The 13,987-nt window shown below is 37.9% G+C and overlaps 1 protein-coding gene across 1 annotated transcript; it reads left to right on the top strand.

Moving 5' to 3' along the window:
* The first annotated feature begins 10,887 nt into the window (after positions 1-10,887).
* PCDHB1 (protocadherin beta 1) lies at positions 10,888-13,503 on the top strand. The gene has a single exon (XM_016166320.2). It carries the CDS (start codon positions 10,973-10,975, stop codon positions 13,424-13,426), a length of 2,454 nt encoding a protein of 817 aa, XP_016021806.2. The 5' UTR covers positions 10,888-10,972; the 3' UTR covers positions 13,427-13,503.
* The last annotated feature ends 484 nt before the right edge of the window (positions 13,504-13,987 follow it).

Here is a 13,987-nt window from a genome sequence, read left to right as displayed (position 1 = left end):
AACCTCTTAATGTTGGCGGGCTACAAGGATTGGTTCTTATACCTCTAGTCTCTCTTACCTCCTTGCACTTCCTTGGTTATTTCATCCAGTCCCATAAATTTATGAACCACCTACTCACTAACTACTTCCCAATTTTATCTTGAAGTTCCAACACCTTTCTTGAACTCCAGACTTGTATATACAATTGCCTACTCAACATCTCTATATGGCTATCTAATTGATATATCAAATTTAACATTTCCAAATGCAATTTTTTTATCTTTCTCCCCCAAATCTTTTCTTTCTTATGACAGTTATTGGCAGCACATGCTTCCAGTTGCTTAGGCCAAATTCCAGAGTTATCCTTGTCCTTGATGTCTCTCTCTCTCTCTTTTAAATTATATCTAATTCATCAGCGAATTTTATTGTTTTTATCTTCAGACTTTACTGAGAATCCAACTAATTCTAGTGGCATTATTTAAAAGGAATCCAAGCTGTATGATAGTTCCATAATAGATCGTCACATTAGATCAGATTTTTATTTTATCTCTTCATTAAATCTGCTCCGCCAAGATCACAAGGGACCGCCATCTTTCTATCTTAAGTTTCATATTCCTAAACTTTCAGCATTATTTCCACAGTATTTCCTTCCACCTTTTGGACATATTTTCTCTACATGGTTTTCAGGGCACATTCTCCTGAATTTCCTCCTACCACATTGACTACTCCCCTCCAGTCTCCTTTGCTGGCTTCTTCCCATTTTCTAGACCTCTAACTGTTGAAGTGCCCTAGGATTGGCTGTCTTCTCTAATTCACTAATTCCCTAGGTGATCACATGTAGTTTTACTGTTTAATTATGCTTTTTCTAAACCTTAACCTAAAATTCATATTTCTAAATGTGATAGCTCCCCTATATACTCAGACCCAAATATTCAATTGCCCAGTCAATATACTTTAATTGTTTTTGAATTTAACATGTATTTTAAATTTAACATGTCCAAAACTCTTGATTTTCCATCTCAAAACTAATCCAAACTTGCCCCATATCAGTAAATGGCACCACCAAGCACCAAGATACACCAAAGAGACTGAGGGCCATTCTTTTTTTTGTTATTTAACATAATATACCCAAACCCATCCTTAGATCATGTCAATTTTATCTTTAAAATATGCCCCAAATCCAACCATTTTTTAAAATTAACTCTAGCACTATCACCCTTATTCGGACTAAGCCTTTTAACTGGTCTCTCTTCTTCCATCCATACAACAACCAGACTTATCTTTTTATGACATAAATAAAATCTTCATTCAAAACCCCTATTAGTTTCTTACCATTTCTTTTCTTCTTTATAACACTCACCATATCTCATGCAATGTTCCGTATCTGTTTGTAGGCTCTCTAAAGGGAGGGACTTTGTATTATTCATACTGTGTACCCAGAGCCTAGAAGGGTGCCTGACACTTAGTAGATAATTAATAAATATTTGTTGAATAAATGAATGAATCACCATGTAGTAAAAAAAAAACTTTGTCATTTTAACCTGACAAAGATAAACTATGCTTATCTGATCATACCTGTCTTTGTAGCTATATCCTATGATCATACTTAGAGCATCATTTCTCACATGACTGTAAAGAGAATGCAAACTCTTCATCCTAGATTACCTTTTCTTCAGCAGCACAAGTCCTGTGATATGCCATTTTCTAGGAGAAGGTAACTTATAAACTGTCCTTTTAAATACAGTAAAAAGATGAAGATATCTGTGACATACATGGGCCTTTATCTATAGGCACGGTGTTTTTTTTTTTTTTACAGTGAGTTAGTATGATAGAGAGCTTCAAAATCTACGCTGCGATTCCCCCAGAAATTCCCTTCTTGCCCCCTACTAGTCTTTACCTCCACCAAAGGTAACTATCATTCTGACTTTTATCATCTTACAGTAGTTTTTCCAATTTTTGAGCTTTATATAAATAAAACATTTCTTCATTTCTGATTTTTCCTTCCCTTCATGACACTATATTTGTGAGATTTAAATATATTGTTTCATATAGTAGTCACTTTACAATTGTCTTTGCTATATATATTTCTATATATGGCAATAATAATATATCTATTCTTCTGTTGAGGTACATTTGAATGGCTTCCAAGTTTGAGTTATGATGAACATTCTTGTACATATCTTTTTGTATACACATATAAGCATTTCTATTGAATATGCACCTAAGAATGCAATTACTGGGTCATAGGGTATACAGATATTGAGCTTTAGTAAATGCTGCAAGTTTTCCAGGGTAAATGTACCAATTTACACTCTACCAGCAGTGTGTGATAGTTGAAGTTGCCTCATCCTTTTTAACACTTGAAAATGTCAGTTTTCATTATTCATTAATTAATTAATCAATTTAGTCATTCACTTGGGTAGGCATTTTATTATGGCTTAAAACTTCATTTCTTTGATAGTTAATGATATTGAAAACCTTTTCATGTGCTTATTGAATATTCGGATATCCTCTTTTATTGAGTGCTGGTTCACTGACTTAGTACTTTGGTTTTTGAAAGATAATTCTGGATTTCATGGGGAGATTATATTTGCCTATTGTAAGCACTAGTTTGGATCCTGGTACAACATAAATGAAGTTTGTTATATGCATAGAAAATGTATTTAACAAGTGCTTGTGTACAGAGAGAATTCTACAGAAATGCAGGTGTGCAGTGCAATACCATCAAAGTGCAATTTATCAGTGAGATTAATCATGAAACTATGAGTCAAAAATGCTTTCGGAATAGTGTTGGTCTATCCTGTTAAGACACTTTACTCTTGTCCTTCTCATTACCAACTTTACAAGAGAATTATACTCTCTCATCAATTGAATTTATTAATGAAATGGTGTCCTTTAAACACAAACTTTACAGAAATTCAATGATTGAGGGAGAGAAAATGTAATGCTGCATGCAATTTAATTTAATGGCCACCAGGAAAAATTAATTTTACTTGTATAAAACCAAGTTAGATGAATTCAGAGACATAAATATATGAAGGAGAAAGGGCATGTTCAATTAATGGGATATCTGGCTGCCTGGCCAAGGAGATTCTGCAAAATCTTACAATGCAAGTTACTCCCCTCTGGAGCAAGTAGTACACTTAAGCAGAATGAAGAAGGCTCCACCCCACAATAAATGAACTTTGTACAGCATGCTTTATTGCTCAGCCCTGCATTCTGGCAGGCTTTCTCTCATTGTCTCTCCCCAAGTGGCTTGCTTTGCTTTCTGTTTTAAAGATGACTAAGCCAGACCCTTATTCTTTCCTCTCATCTCCTCTCCTGTCCCCATTTTTGTTCCTAGACTAGCAAAGTGAGAGCAGAATCTTTTTTTGTGGATGTTCCAGCATAATGAGCTATTGGCCCTGAGAAGTAAACTGCTCTCTTTCTATTCTGAACCGTCATAGGTTATATTCATCTAACTAGGCTACTGCTGGTCCTCTCAATTCTCTGAAGCTAGTGATCCCAAATAGCTAAGGCTTCTGAGGGTGCGGCTGCTTTTCATCCCTGCCCCCTTCTGGGACAACCACTGCAATTCCCTCAGCGGCCCCAAGAAGGGAGACTCGAGAGCTGCCGCAGATCCAAGGCTGACAAGGCAGGCTCTCTGCTCTCCTTCCACCACACCTCTCTGGGCGGTTCGTATTTGAAGAACCTAGTAAATTAATTTCCCCAGGGAAAGGGAGTGGGGGATAGGGGGAAGGGAGTGTCTTAGGGTCGAAAAATGCAGCCGACTCGCCCTCTGCTGGTTAAAGACCTGAATTATCACCAGCAAAACAAAGTGGGGAAGAAAAAGCAATCCGTTTAACAGGAATAAATACAGCTGAAACTCGGCTGAATTTAGCCTATTTGTCCCTCTTAAATAGCTGCTTGTTTCCCTTTAGCCCTTTGCTGCCCCAGAACTGAGATTTAATTAGACTCTGATTCTAAGCCTTAGTCCCAGTTAATGTTATGCAGTTCTGAGCCCATTTTCATTTTGGGTTTTTGCCCTTCTAAGACGCAAATTAGAAAAGCAAACATGCTCTTTATGTGTAATTCGTTGCTAGGCAACTGGAAAATGACACCTAACCCGTCACTTCTAGAGCATATTTATGCTTCAGCCCAATCAATCTTTGTTTAAAATAGTAATTTCGTGCGAACAAAAGCAGTTGCTGTTTGTGTTTTTAAGAGTAATTAATTGAAAAACAATGCAGCAAAAGCAGTCCATCCCCATGCTGGTTTCTTAGAAAAGCTGCAGAGGGACTGGTCGCCATAGCTCACACAGACTTTTGCACCGCCTTCGGTGTCATACGCATTTTGTCGGAACAAACCAACACACCGAGGTTGGTTAATCTACTGTCTGTCGCACAGCAAGACAGCATTTACAAGAATGCTTTTAGAATCCAGCAGGTAGGGAGAGAGAAAAAAGAATCAGTATTTTTCAATATGGGATATTATCTAATATCAGCTGGTTCCCCTGCCAACCTAAATGTCCCAAAATCAAGGGGTTCTTACTCCCCTCCATATCTGGCATTGTAAATTAGTCGAGCACGCGGCCTTTGGAACCAGTTGGTATTGGCCATTTCCTTTGTCAGGTGAAAATCTCTGCAGTGAGTCATGGGACTAAATTGGGCGGTGTCGCTGTCCGCCTCTAGGGTGCTGAACTCTAGGCGTGGCCAAAGAGGTTGGCTTTACATGACAGCTTCCGGTAGGGCGGGGTCGAAGTTGCGCTTCAAATAGTGGATCCACCTGCCACCTGGTGGTAGAAAAGGAAAATGCTTTTGATGAAGTTTAAAAAGGACTGAATTGAGACCCTAACCTCCAAAGAAGAAAATTTAGAATTTAGGATCTTCGTTTTGGGGAAATCTGCCTATTTTTAAAAACCATATAGAGGTATAGGAGAAATTGAGAATTTTCAGTGCCGTCTCTTACTTCTACCCAAGAAAATAATTTACAAGTACTTTAAAATTTCCCCAAGCATTTATTCCAACACATCTTGTTATCGGATAGGTGTTTGAAAAGTATTTGTATATATAGGCATTAGAAATGTTTACTAAAATATTCACCGAGTACTTTTTACTAAGATAAATGCTATAGAATCTCTATTTTGTTATCCAAATACATTTAAAGAACCTTAGCTGAGAGTACTGCTCTGATTTCAGCTTCTGGAAGGAAAAATATATATAATTATATTTAAAAAGTGGAAAGAGGTAATAGTAATTCTAAGAGGAAAACTCATGTTTCTTCTCCTTTTCAGACTCGTATATAAACTACCAGAGAGTTGAAAATATAAGAAATGTATAGTGTGCTTATTATTTTTACTTTTTGTATTTTTACAGTTTTACTCTGTGTATTTTTACACAGTGATTAAGTCACTGTGAAATATGTAAATTTGAATTCAGATAAGGAAACTCTTAGGTTGCTAAGTAGAGATTCTTTGATAGATAAGAAGAAAAAATAGGAGCAAGAAGTAATTAAATGCTCATTCAAATGTTATTTTTATAAAAATGCTATAGAAAGATGGGTACACCTTTTTTAGAAGCTATGAAGTCAAAATTCCAACTGATCATAAATTTCTATGTCTCATGGTAACCTCTTCTTCCTAATTAGTTTAATATCACTCCCTCCACCTTTCAAAACAAGTAACTGGTCTATTATAGCCAGTGTTACTATATGTTCAGATGTATGAATTACATAGTGTAAAACGAAGTCTAACAAATTGAGAGTGAAAGAATTTCTTTCATAAACAAACTTATCAATTATAGGAAGAAAATAGACCTTTCCAGGAAACACACTTGAATTTATCAGCCAACCCAGTTAATACTTAATTTTCTTATAGCTATTCTCTCATTTACTCTTCTATGGACCTTAAGAAAATATAGTTATCATTTCTGTTTTAAGGTATAAGGCATTTTAAAAATATTAATTTCAACACAAATTTAGGTACTGAATTTGGGGTTGTTACTTGAATTGTCTTCAATTGTAAAAGGAAGAAGTTGGTCAGAGTTTAATGAGGAGAAGAACTATCACTCTAATCTAGGCTCCATTTGACTAAACTGGGAAGTTTCACAAACACTCATCAGATTTCATGAAAAGATCCCTATAAACTATGTGATCAGAGTCAATGTGGAAAACAAACAAGCATGAACAAAGGCATGAAAGCCATCTGTCTAAAATAAGAGTGTAATATAAATCCAGCGTATAAGTGATATTGGTTTATGTTATATCTTCTCATGTTACTGTGGAAGACAGAAACATTATACACACATGCATATGGCGAACAATAAGAGGCATTGTTATTTAAAGCAACAGATGGTAGGTTAAGAGCAGGTGCAATAAACCGAGCTACCTACAAAAAACTTCTAGGCCCCCAATGCCTTATGTTCCTGCCAAAATGAATAAGAATCTAAAGTGCATGAAAAGACAATGAAAGAATAAAATTCTAAAATGATAGTAAAGTCTAAAACTGCAGGGTGTGAACTCTATGCTTTAAAATATATCTGCTCCTAAAAATACACAGCTGTTTTAAGACTTAAGAAGTATATATGAAAAAAAATGATAGGGAATGTCAGATATTAATATGCTCACAAATATGACTCTAACAATAAATATAAATATTATAACTCTAACACTACTTGAAGTTTGGCTACAACAATAGAAACAACAAATGGGGAGATTGCCCAATATTCTAGTTAGTGTTTTTGTTTTCTGAAAGAAGTTGAAAATAGTGACAAAATTCTTAGCAGAACAATTTCAGAAGCATTAAATCTATAATATAAAGGTAAATTAATAAACACAAATGATGCATTTCACATGAATATTAGAATAGATTTTAGTTCAACATTATTTCATTATAACATTAAATTTAACATTGAATTTAGGAACTTCTGTTTACATCAGTTAGTTTTTGGTAAAATTGGTTTTGTTATATGTCATTTTGCTTAAAGTTACAGAACCTATCAGTGACGTTGAGGAATTACTCTATAAATACACATTTATTATTTAAAAATTGTCACTCTTCCCTTCAACTTCTATGAAAAGAGTGCATCTCTCTGCCTCGTTGATTTTGAGTTTGTTCATGTGATATACTTTGACCTCACACTGCATTTAGTGTAGTGCCCCACTCTTTGACTTTGGGCTTGTCCATGTGAGTTGCTTTGGCCAATGGAACATTAGCAGGGTGAATTGAACTGTGTCCACCAGAAAAATATGTTCAAGTCCTAATCTCTATGTATCTAATGTATAATATTTTATATAATTTATTATGTAGTGATATAATAACATATATATGAAAAAGAAAGGGAGTACACAAACATAGCAAAATTGGTGGATCTAGGTGAAGAGTATATGGTCATTTATTATTATTTATTATGTCAAATATAGCAAATCTGGACTTAGTTAAGAAAAGCACTACTCAAGACTATTGCAGAACTTTCTGACCGTAAAATATGTGAATGTGCCAAAGTCAAACAGAAAAAAAGTTTGGTTCTTTTTTCAAGTAGGGATGGGTAAACAGGGCTAGTAGGAACTTCATGTGGGAGTAGCACAAGGGGCTAGAGTGAGCAGATGATATAATTGGGGTTCTTTCACAGGAAATTTTTCCCCTGTGGTTGACCAATTCTCAGAAGGAACCATTATGTGGGAATACTCTTCATTTTAGGGTTTGTTTAAGTTTTGTAAAGTTCAGGGACCTACAGGGAGAAGACAGCCAGACTAAAGTTTTGGTCCAGCCAAGTCAAAGGGTAAGTAATGGGCCATTGTAAGCATTCTTGTAACTTTAAATTGTTTCAAAATAAGATTTGTTTTTAAATTTAGAAGTTAATACTTAGATAGAGTTTTGGAATGAATTTTTTTATTCCCCCAAAACCTCATGATATATTACTGTGATTTACACCTCTTCTCAATATCTAGATTTTGAGTAAAGACCCTGACATTACAACCTAAAAGTTTGCAGATTTATTTTGTGGGCCCCTACTTCTACCTTTCCTGGAAAGAATGAATACCACCATTATGAAAGTCCTCAAAGTTTTCAAAAGAAAAAAAAATATTTTGGAATTTAGTCCCATCAAGTGGATATTACTACATACTCTGGGGACCAATCAAACAGATTAAGAATCCAAATGAAGAACAACATTTCTTGTATTTCAATTCAAAAGAATGTATTTTTTTAATTTATGAGTTTTTAATGAATTATTTGGAAATTAATTATATTAAGACTTCCTAGGTGGTGACTATAATTAGTAATACTGTATTATACATTTGAACATTGCTAACAGATTAGGTCTTAAAAGTTCCCATCACAAGAAAAAAATTATAACTATGTGTGGTGATGGATGTTACTTAGACTTATTGTGGTGGTCATTTCACAGTATATACAAATATCGAATCATTATGTCATACATCTGAAACTAATATAGTTATGTGTCAATTATATCTCAATTAAAAAAAAGACTTTCTAAGATGCCATAAGCTTTTGTATAACATGTGAGTCACTAGGAGAAATATCTCCTTTTTAAACAAAAACTCTCTCTCTCTCTCTCTATATATATATATATATATAGATAGATAGATAGATAGATATAGATATAGATATAGATATAGATATAGATATAGATATAGATATAGATATATGTGTCTCTTTTTCTTACATATAAAGAGATACTCAGGACTCATATTCAGAATATATGAAGAACTACTACAAATTATAAGCAAAAGACGACACAATGTAAAAAATGGAGAAGAGAATTGAACCACCCTCTTCTTACCCAAAGGACATCCAGATGACTAAAAATATATTAAATAGTGCCCTATCTCATCAGTAATTAATAATCAGAAAAAAATAAGATCATGTTATAATCATGTCTGAACATAGACAAAAAGGAACATTTTCTAATCTATAAACATGACCAAATATCTCTCTATCTTAGCTAATATGAATTTCCAGTGACAGCTTACTCATATATCACAGCTTTAGCCTCATTTTGTTCTTTTCACCTTCTAGATAAGAATTATTATATGCTCCATGATAAAATTAACTCTGTTTTTGACAGTGTCCAATGCAGAGCAAAGTCCTACATCAAACCACCCCAAATCACCTTGCCCAAGACTAAATACCATAAGTCCTCTTTAACATCCTCTTACTGAGATACCCCATGGTTCTCTGAGGTGTGCAGTCTTCCTTGTTGCAATAAGTCAGAAAATATAACTTTGTTCAACTACAGATGTGTTTCCGATGGTCTGTGGCCAAAGGACATTGACATATCACTGGTACACAGCAATGGAAATGAATGAACTAGAGCTAAATGCGACAATGCCAATGTCATACTGAGCCAAATACCAAAAGAAAGAAATTAGATTCAAAAGTTTACCTACTGTGTTATTTTTTTACTATAATAAAAGATTACCTTCCATACACTTTATATAGTTTTTTTTTAAGAGGCAAAATTAAACTACTTAGAGATGTGCACTTAAGCCAGCTGTTAAGGTAGCTAGTGGAGATTGAGGGATCTGTTAGCTCTTTCAGGTCAGGGTATCATTAATGTTGTACACGCTATTTTCATCCAGGTTTTTGTCACTCAGAAAATATGATTTAGACTTCTGTTAAGTGGCAACAACTGTTTCTACAGCATTTAGCACAAATAATGCTGAGCACAAATGGAAATCACCAAATGCTTTTGATAACAATCATGAAGCAGAGTGTCAGAAGACAGGTTCTAATTCTTATACTGCCATTAGTTCATACTGCCATTGTAGCTGTGTGAACTGAGCAAGTGATCTCATCATTTGGGCCTTAGTTTCTTCATCTATTAAAAAAGAGAGGGAGAGATTGGACCTCATATTTCTGAGGTGCCTTATCATTCTTAAACATTCAGTGATACAATGATTGTAAAGGAAATGCTCAACAAGTATCTCCCGAATTTCTATCAGGTCATTTCAATACATGTAAATAGTCTATTGTTTCATTTATTTTAAGGTCTAATGGCAAGTATTTACCTTCATTTAACTTATCCACTCTAGTTCTGGCAAGCAGAGTAGTACACTGATTAAGAGTGTAGACTTTGTAGCCAGACAATATTAAACTGAGTTCTTTCTTTAATATTGACTAGGTAAGGGGCCTTGGGGGAGTGACAAAACCTCTGTTTCTTCATTTGTAAAATAATGTGTACCTCGCAGAGTTGTTGCAAGTATTAAATTAGATAATGAATGTAAATCACTCAACACAGTACCAGTACATAGAAATCATACCCAGTAAATATTATTGCCATAATAATCATTTAAGTGCCAAGCCAGTCAGCTTCCTAAGCTTTTGAGTGTTCTGGGAGAAAAAAAAAAATGAACTTGTGCAAATCAAGGGGCTAGTTGGCCAATTCCCCTTTCAGTGTACCTATTGGACCCCAGGTTCCTGAAAGATAAAGTCTATCTGTCCCCTTTCCCTTTCCTAGTGATCACTTACTACAACCTCCCATCCCTGTCCACTTGGCTGAGGCTCCGGAAGACGACGCAAAATCTTTTTGCCTCCCCCTTGGTGTCTGGGTAGACTGTGTGGTTTGCGGATTAACTTGCTCCGCGCTGTTTTGGAGTTGCTGCGGCGGCCCCAGCCGGCTAGCAGATACGGTGACTTCAGCTTGAGCGAGTATCCTCATTGGCTTCTCAATTCCCAAGGACATTTTTTTTTTTCTGAAAGGGGATTACAAGGCGAGTCTGCTGTTGCTTTGGCAACAAACTTTCAACCTCTACCTAACTCTCCAGAATGAGAACATATCTATTAATACATTCAATAGACTGGGGAGTTGAGTTGCTCAATGCAAATGTTCTTCCAAGTACAAAACAGCTTACTGGGCTCCGCTAGCCACTGGCGGCGCTGCGGTTAGAGGCTAGTAAAGGAGTGAGCAGCGGTTGCAAGAACCTGTTGGCGGAATAGTGAAAGTATATCCGCAACAGGTGGCTGCTGCTGTAAAGAGTACGCTGGTGAGAACGGATGGCGGTGCGCAGAAAACTTGTGCAAAGCAGGCAAGTAGGGACTCTTCTCCTTTTCTTGTGCGTTTCTGTGGGGGGTGCGGCAACCATCCGCTATTCGGTGGCGGAAGAGATGGAGAGCGGTTCATTTGTAGCTAATGTAGCTAAAGACCTGGGGCTGGAGGTAGGGAAGCTCGCTGCTCGCGGGGCGCGGCTCGTTTCCGAGGGCAACAAACTGCACTTCCGGCTCCACCGCAAGACAGGGGATCTGTTCGTGAAGGAGAAACTGGATCGGGAGTCACTTTGTGGCAAAGCCGACCCGTGCGTTCTGCACTTTGAAATAGTCCTGGTGGAGCCACTGCAGTCCTTTCGTGCCGAGGTCAGGGTGTTTGATATCAATGACAATGCCCCGATTTTCCCAAATAAGGAGCCGCTTTTAAAGATTCCGGAGAGCACCCCCCTGGGTTCACGTTTTCCTCTGCAGAGCGCCCAGGATCTGGACGTGGGCCTCAACGGTCTCCAAAACTACACCTTGAGCGCCAACGCCTTTTTCCACCTGCACACCCGCTTCCGCAGCCACGGGCCCAAGTACGCCGAGCTGGTGTTGGATAAACCCCTGGACAGAGAAGAGCAGCCTGAAGTCAACTTGACGATTACTGCTGTGGACGGCGGGTCCCCGCCCAAGTCTGGCACCGCCCACATCCGCGTGGAGGTCCTGGATGTCAATGACCACGTGCCTCAGTTCTCCCGACTCGTGTACCGTGCTCAGGTTCCGGAAAATAGCGGGAATGGTTATTTGGTGGCCACAGTAACTGCCACAGACCTAGACGAGGGTTCCAACAAGGAGATAACTTATTCTTTATCTCAAAATCCAGAAGCAATTCTCCAGACGTTTCAGATTGACTCTGAAACTGGAGAGGTCCGACTCAGAGGGCCCCTAGATTTTGAAGCGATTGAAACCTACGACATTGACATTCAAGCTACGGACGGAGGAGGCCTCTCTGCCCACAGTAAAGTCCTGGTGGAAGTGGTAGATGTGAATGACAATCCTCCTGAAGTGATGGTCTCCTCTGTGTCCAGCCCTCTCCCTGAGGACTCCCCACTGCAGACTGTAGTGGCCCTTTTCTCTGTCCGAGACCGGGACATTCGAGTGGGAGGAAAGATCACCTGCTTCCTCAGAGACGACCTTCCTTTTGCAGTCAAACCTACATTCCGGAATTCTTACTCGCTGGTCACTGACAGAGGCTTGGATCGTGAGGAGGTCTCAGGCTATAATATCACTCTTGTTGCCATGGATACTGGGCCACCCAGTCTGTCCACAGAGACTGTGATAGAGGTGCTAATATCTGACATTAATGACAATTCCCCAATATTTCAGGAAGACTCCTACATCTTGACTGTCCGAGAAAACAACAGCCCTGCGGTTTTTATTGGCAAAGTCCATGCTGCAGATCTAGATTTGGGTGAGAATGCCCAGGTAACATACGCTCTGCTGCCTCCAAAAAGTGGAGATCTGTCAGTCTTTGCTTACATCTCCATAAATTCAGACAATGGGAAGCTCTATGCATTGAGAACCATGGATTATGAGGCCATTCAAGATTTTCAGTTTGTGATAAAGGCAACTGATAGGGGCTTCCCATCACTGAGTAGCCAGGTTACTGTCAGAGTGATTGTTTTGGATGACAATGACAACCGCCCAATGATCTTGTACCCATTGCAGAATGGCACCTTACCCTGCAATGACCTGGTGCCCAGGTCTGCAGAGGCAGGCTACTTGGTGACCAAGGTAGTGGCTGTGGATGGTGACTCAGGTCAGAATTCTTGGCTTTCATATCATCTGCTGAAGGCCACTGACTCTGGGTTATTCTCTGTTCAACAACAAAATGGGGAAATCCGTACATTGAGGCAGATATCTGAGAGAGACCCTATGATGCAGAAACTGACTATTCTTGTTCAGGATCATGGCCAACCAGCTCTTTCCACTACTGCCTCACTCAACATCCTGCTGGTCGATGGCTTTTCTGAGCCCTATCTGCAGTTCCAGGATCCATCCAAACATCCTACAAGGGTAAATCCATCCACTAAATATTTGGTCATTTCTCTGGCTGTGCTTTCCTTTCTCTTTCTCCTCTGTGTCACAGTGATCTTCATTATACATATCTACCATAAAATTAAATATAAAGAAAAGATCACAATTCAAGAGCATTTCTATGATGACTGTAATTTCCCTAACCACCTGATACAAGGAGGAGCCAATGGATCTTTATCTCAGCCTTGTCCCTATGAAATGTGTTCAGCCACTGGTACTGGCACTAGTGAGTTCCGGTTTCTTAAGCGCTTTATGCCCTCCTTCCCCTTCCCCCATGGCACCGGAGAGGTAAAAACAGAGGCTGGCTCCAGTTTACCACCACATTCTGATAGGAATAGGTCTCGAGGGTCAGAGGGCCATGCCCAAGTATCTGATGACTATATGTAGCTCATATTCCCAAGCTGTGTGTAGCCATTATCCATGTCTCCCCTGAAAGTTCATTAGTGCTGGCCTTAGAAATACTTAGTTCCATATACATCCTTTTATTTTGTTTTTAAATTTTTTTTCCAGTAGAAAGTTGTATATGCATGTGGAAGAGAACTAGCTTCTATTTTTTGATATAGTATCAGGAAACAATTAGGTTTGAGAAACAGAAATATCGTTTATCTTTTTTCAGAATTCTAGGGGTTTTTTTTGTGTGTATATGTGTCTCTTAATGAGTGAAGATCATCTTTGAATCAGCATCTTGCATGCCATCATTAATAATCATGCAAATGCCTGGTGAATAAATGGTGGTCTTCGCAGATAATCAGGTGGATGGAAAGGTAAAGAAAAAAAGGGTTTGATTTATTTGCAAATGTGAGTAAGGGCAGATATAAGGCTAAAGAGATTTAGTTCAGGAATGTTCTCCAAAATTAAGTTAGATGTAAATTTCTTAATGGTTGTTTGGGGCCTTGGGCAAGTTCCGAATCTTTCTTTATACATAGGTGTCTATCCCATTCTTAACAG

The sequence above is a fragment of the Rousettus aegyptiacus genome, unplaced genomic scaffold (assembly GCF_014176215.1).
Source record: "Rousettus aegyptiacus isolate mRouAeg1 unplaced genomic scaffold, mRouAeg1.p scaffold_m13_p_7, whole genome shotgun sequence".
Taxonomy (NCBI): Eukaryota; Metazoa; Chordata; class Mammalia; order Chiroptera; family Pteropodidae; genus Rousettus; species Rousettus aegyptiacus.
Note: the sequence above shows the minus strand (reverse complement) of the source record. Positions and strands in the feature narration are given on the sequence as shown.

Bases quoted from the DNA above. Each gene is read 5' to 3' on its own strand.
- PCDHB1 (XM_016166320.2), top strand. From the start codon at position 10,973: ATGGCGGTGCGCAGAAAACTTGTGCAAAGCAGGCAAGTAGGGACTCTT.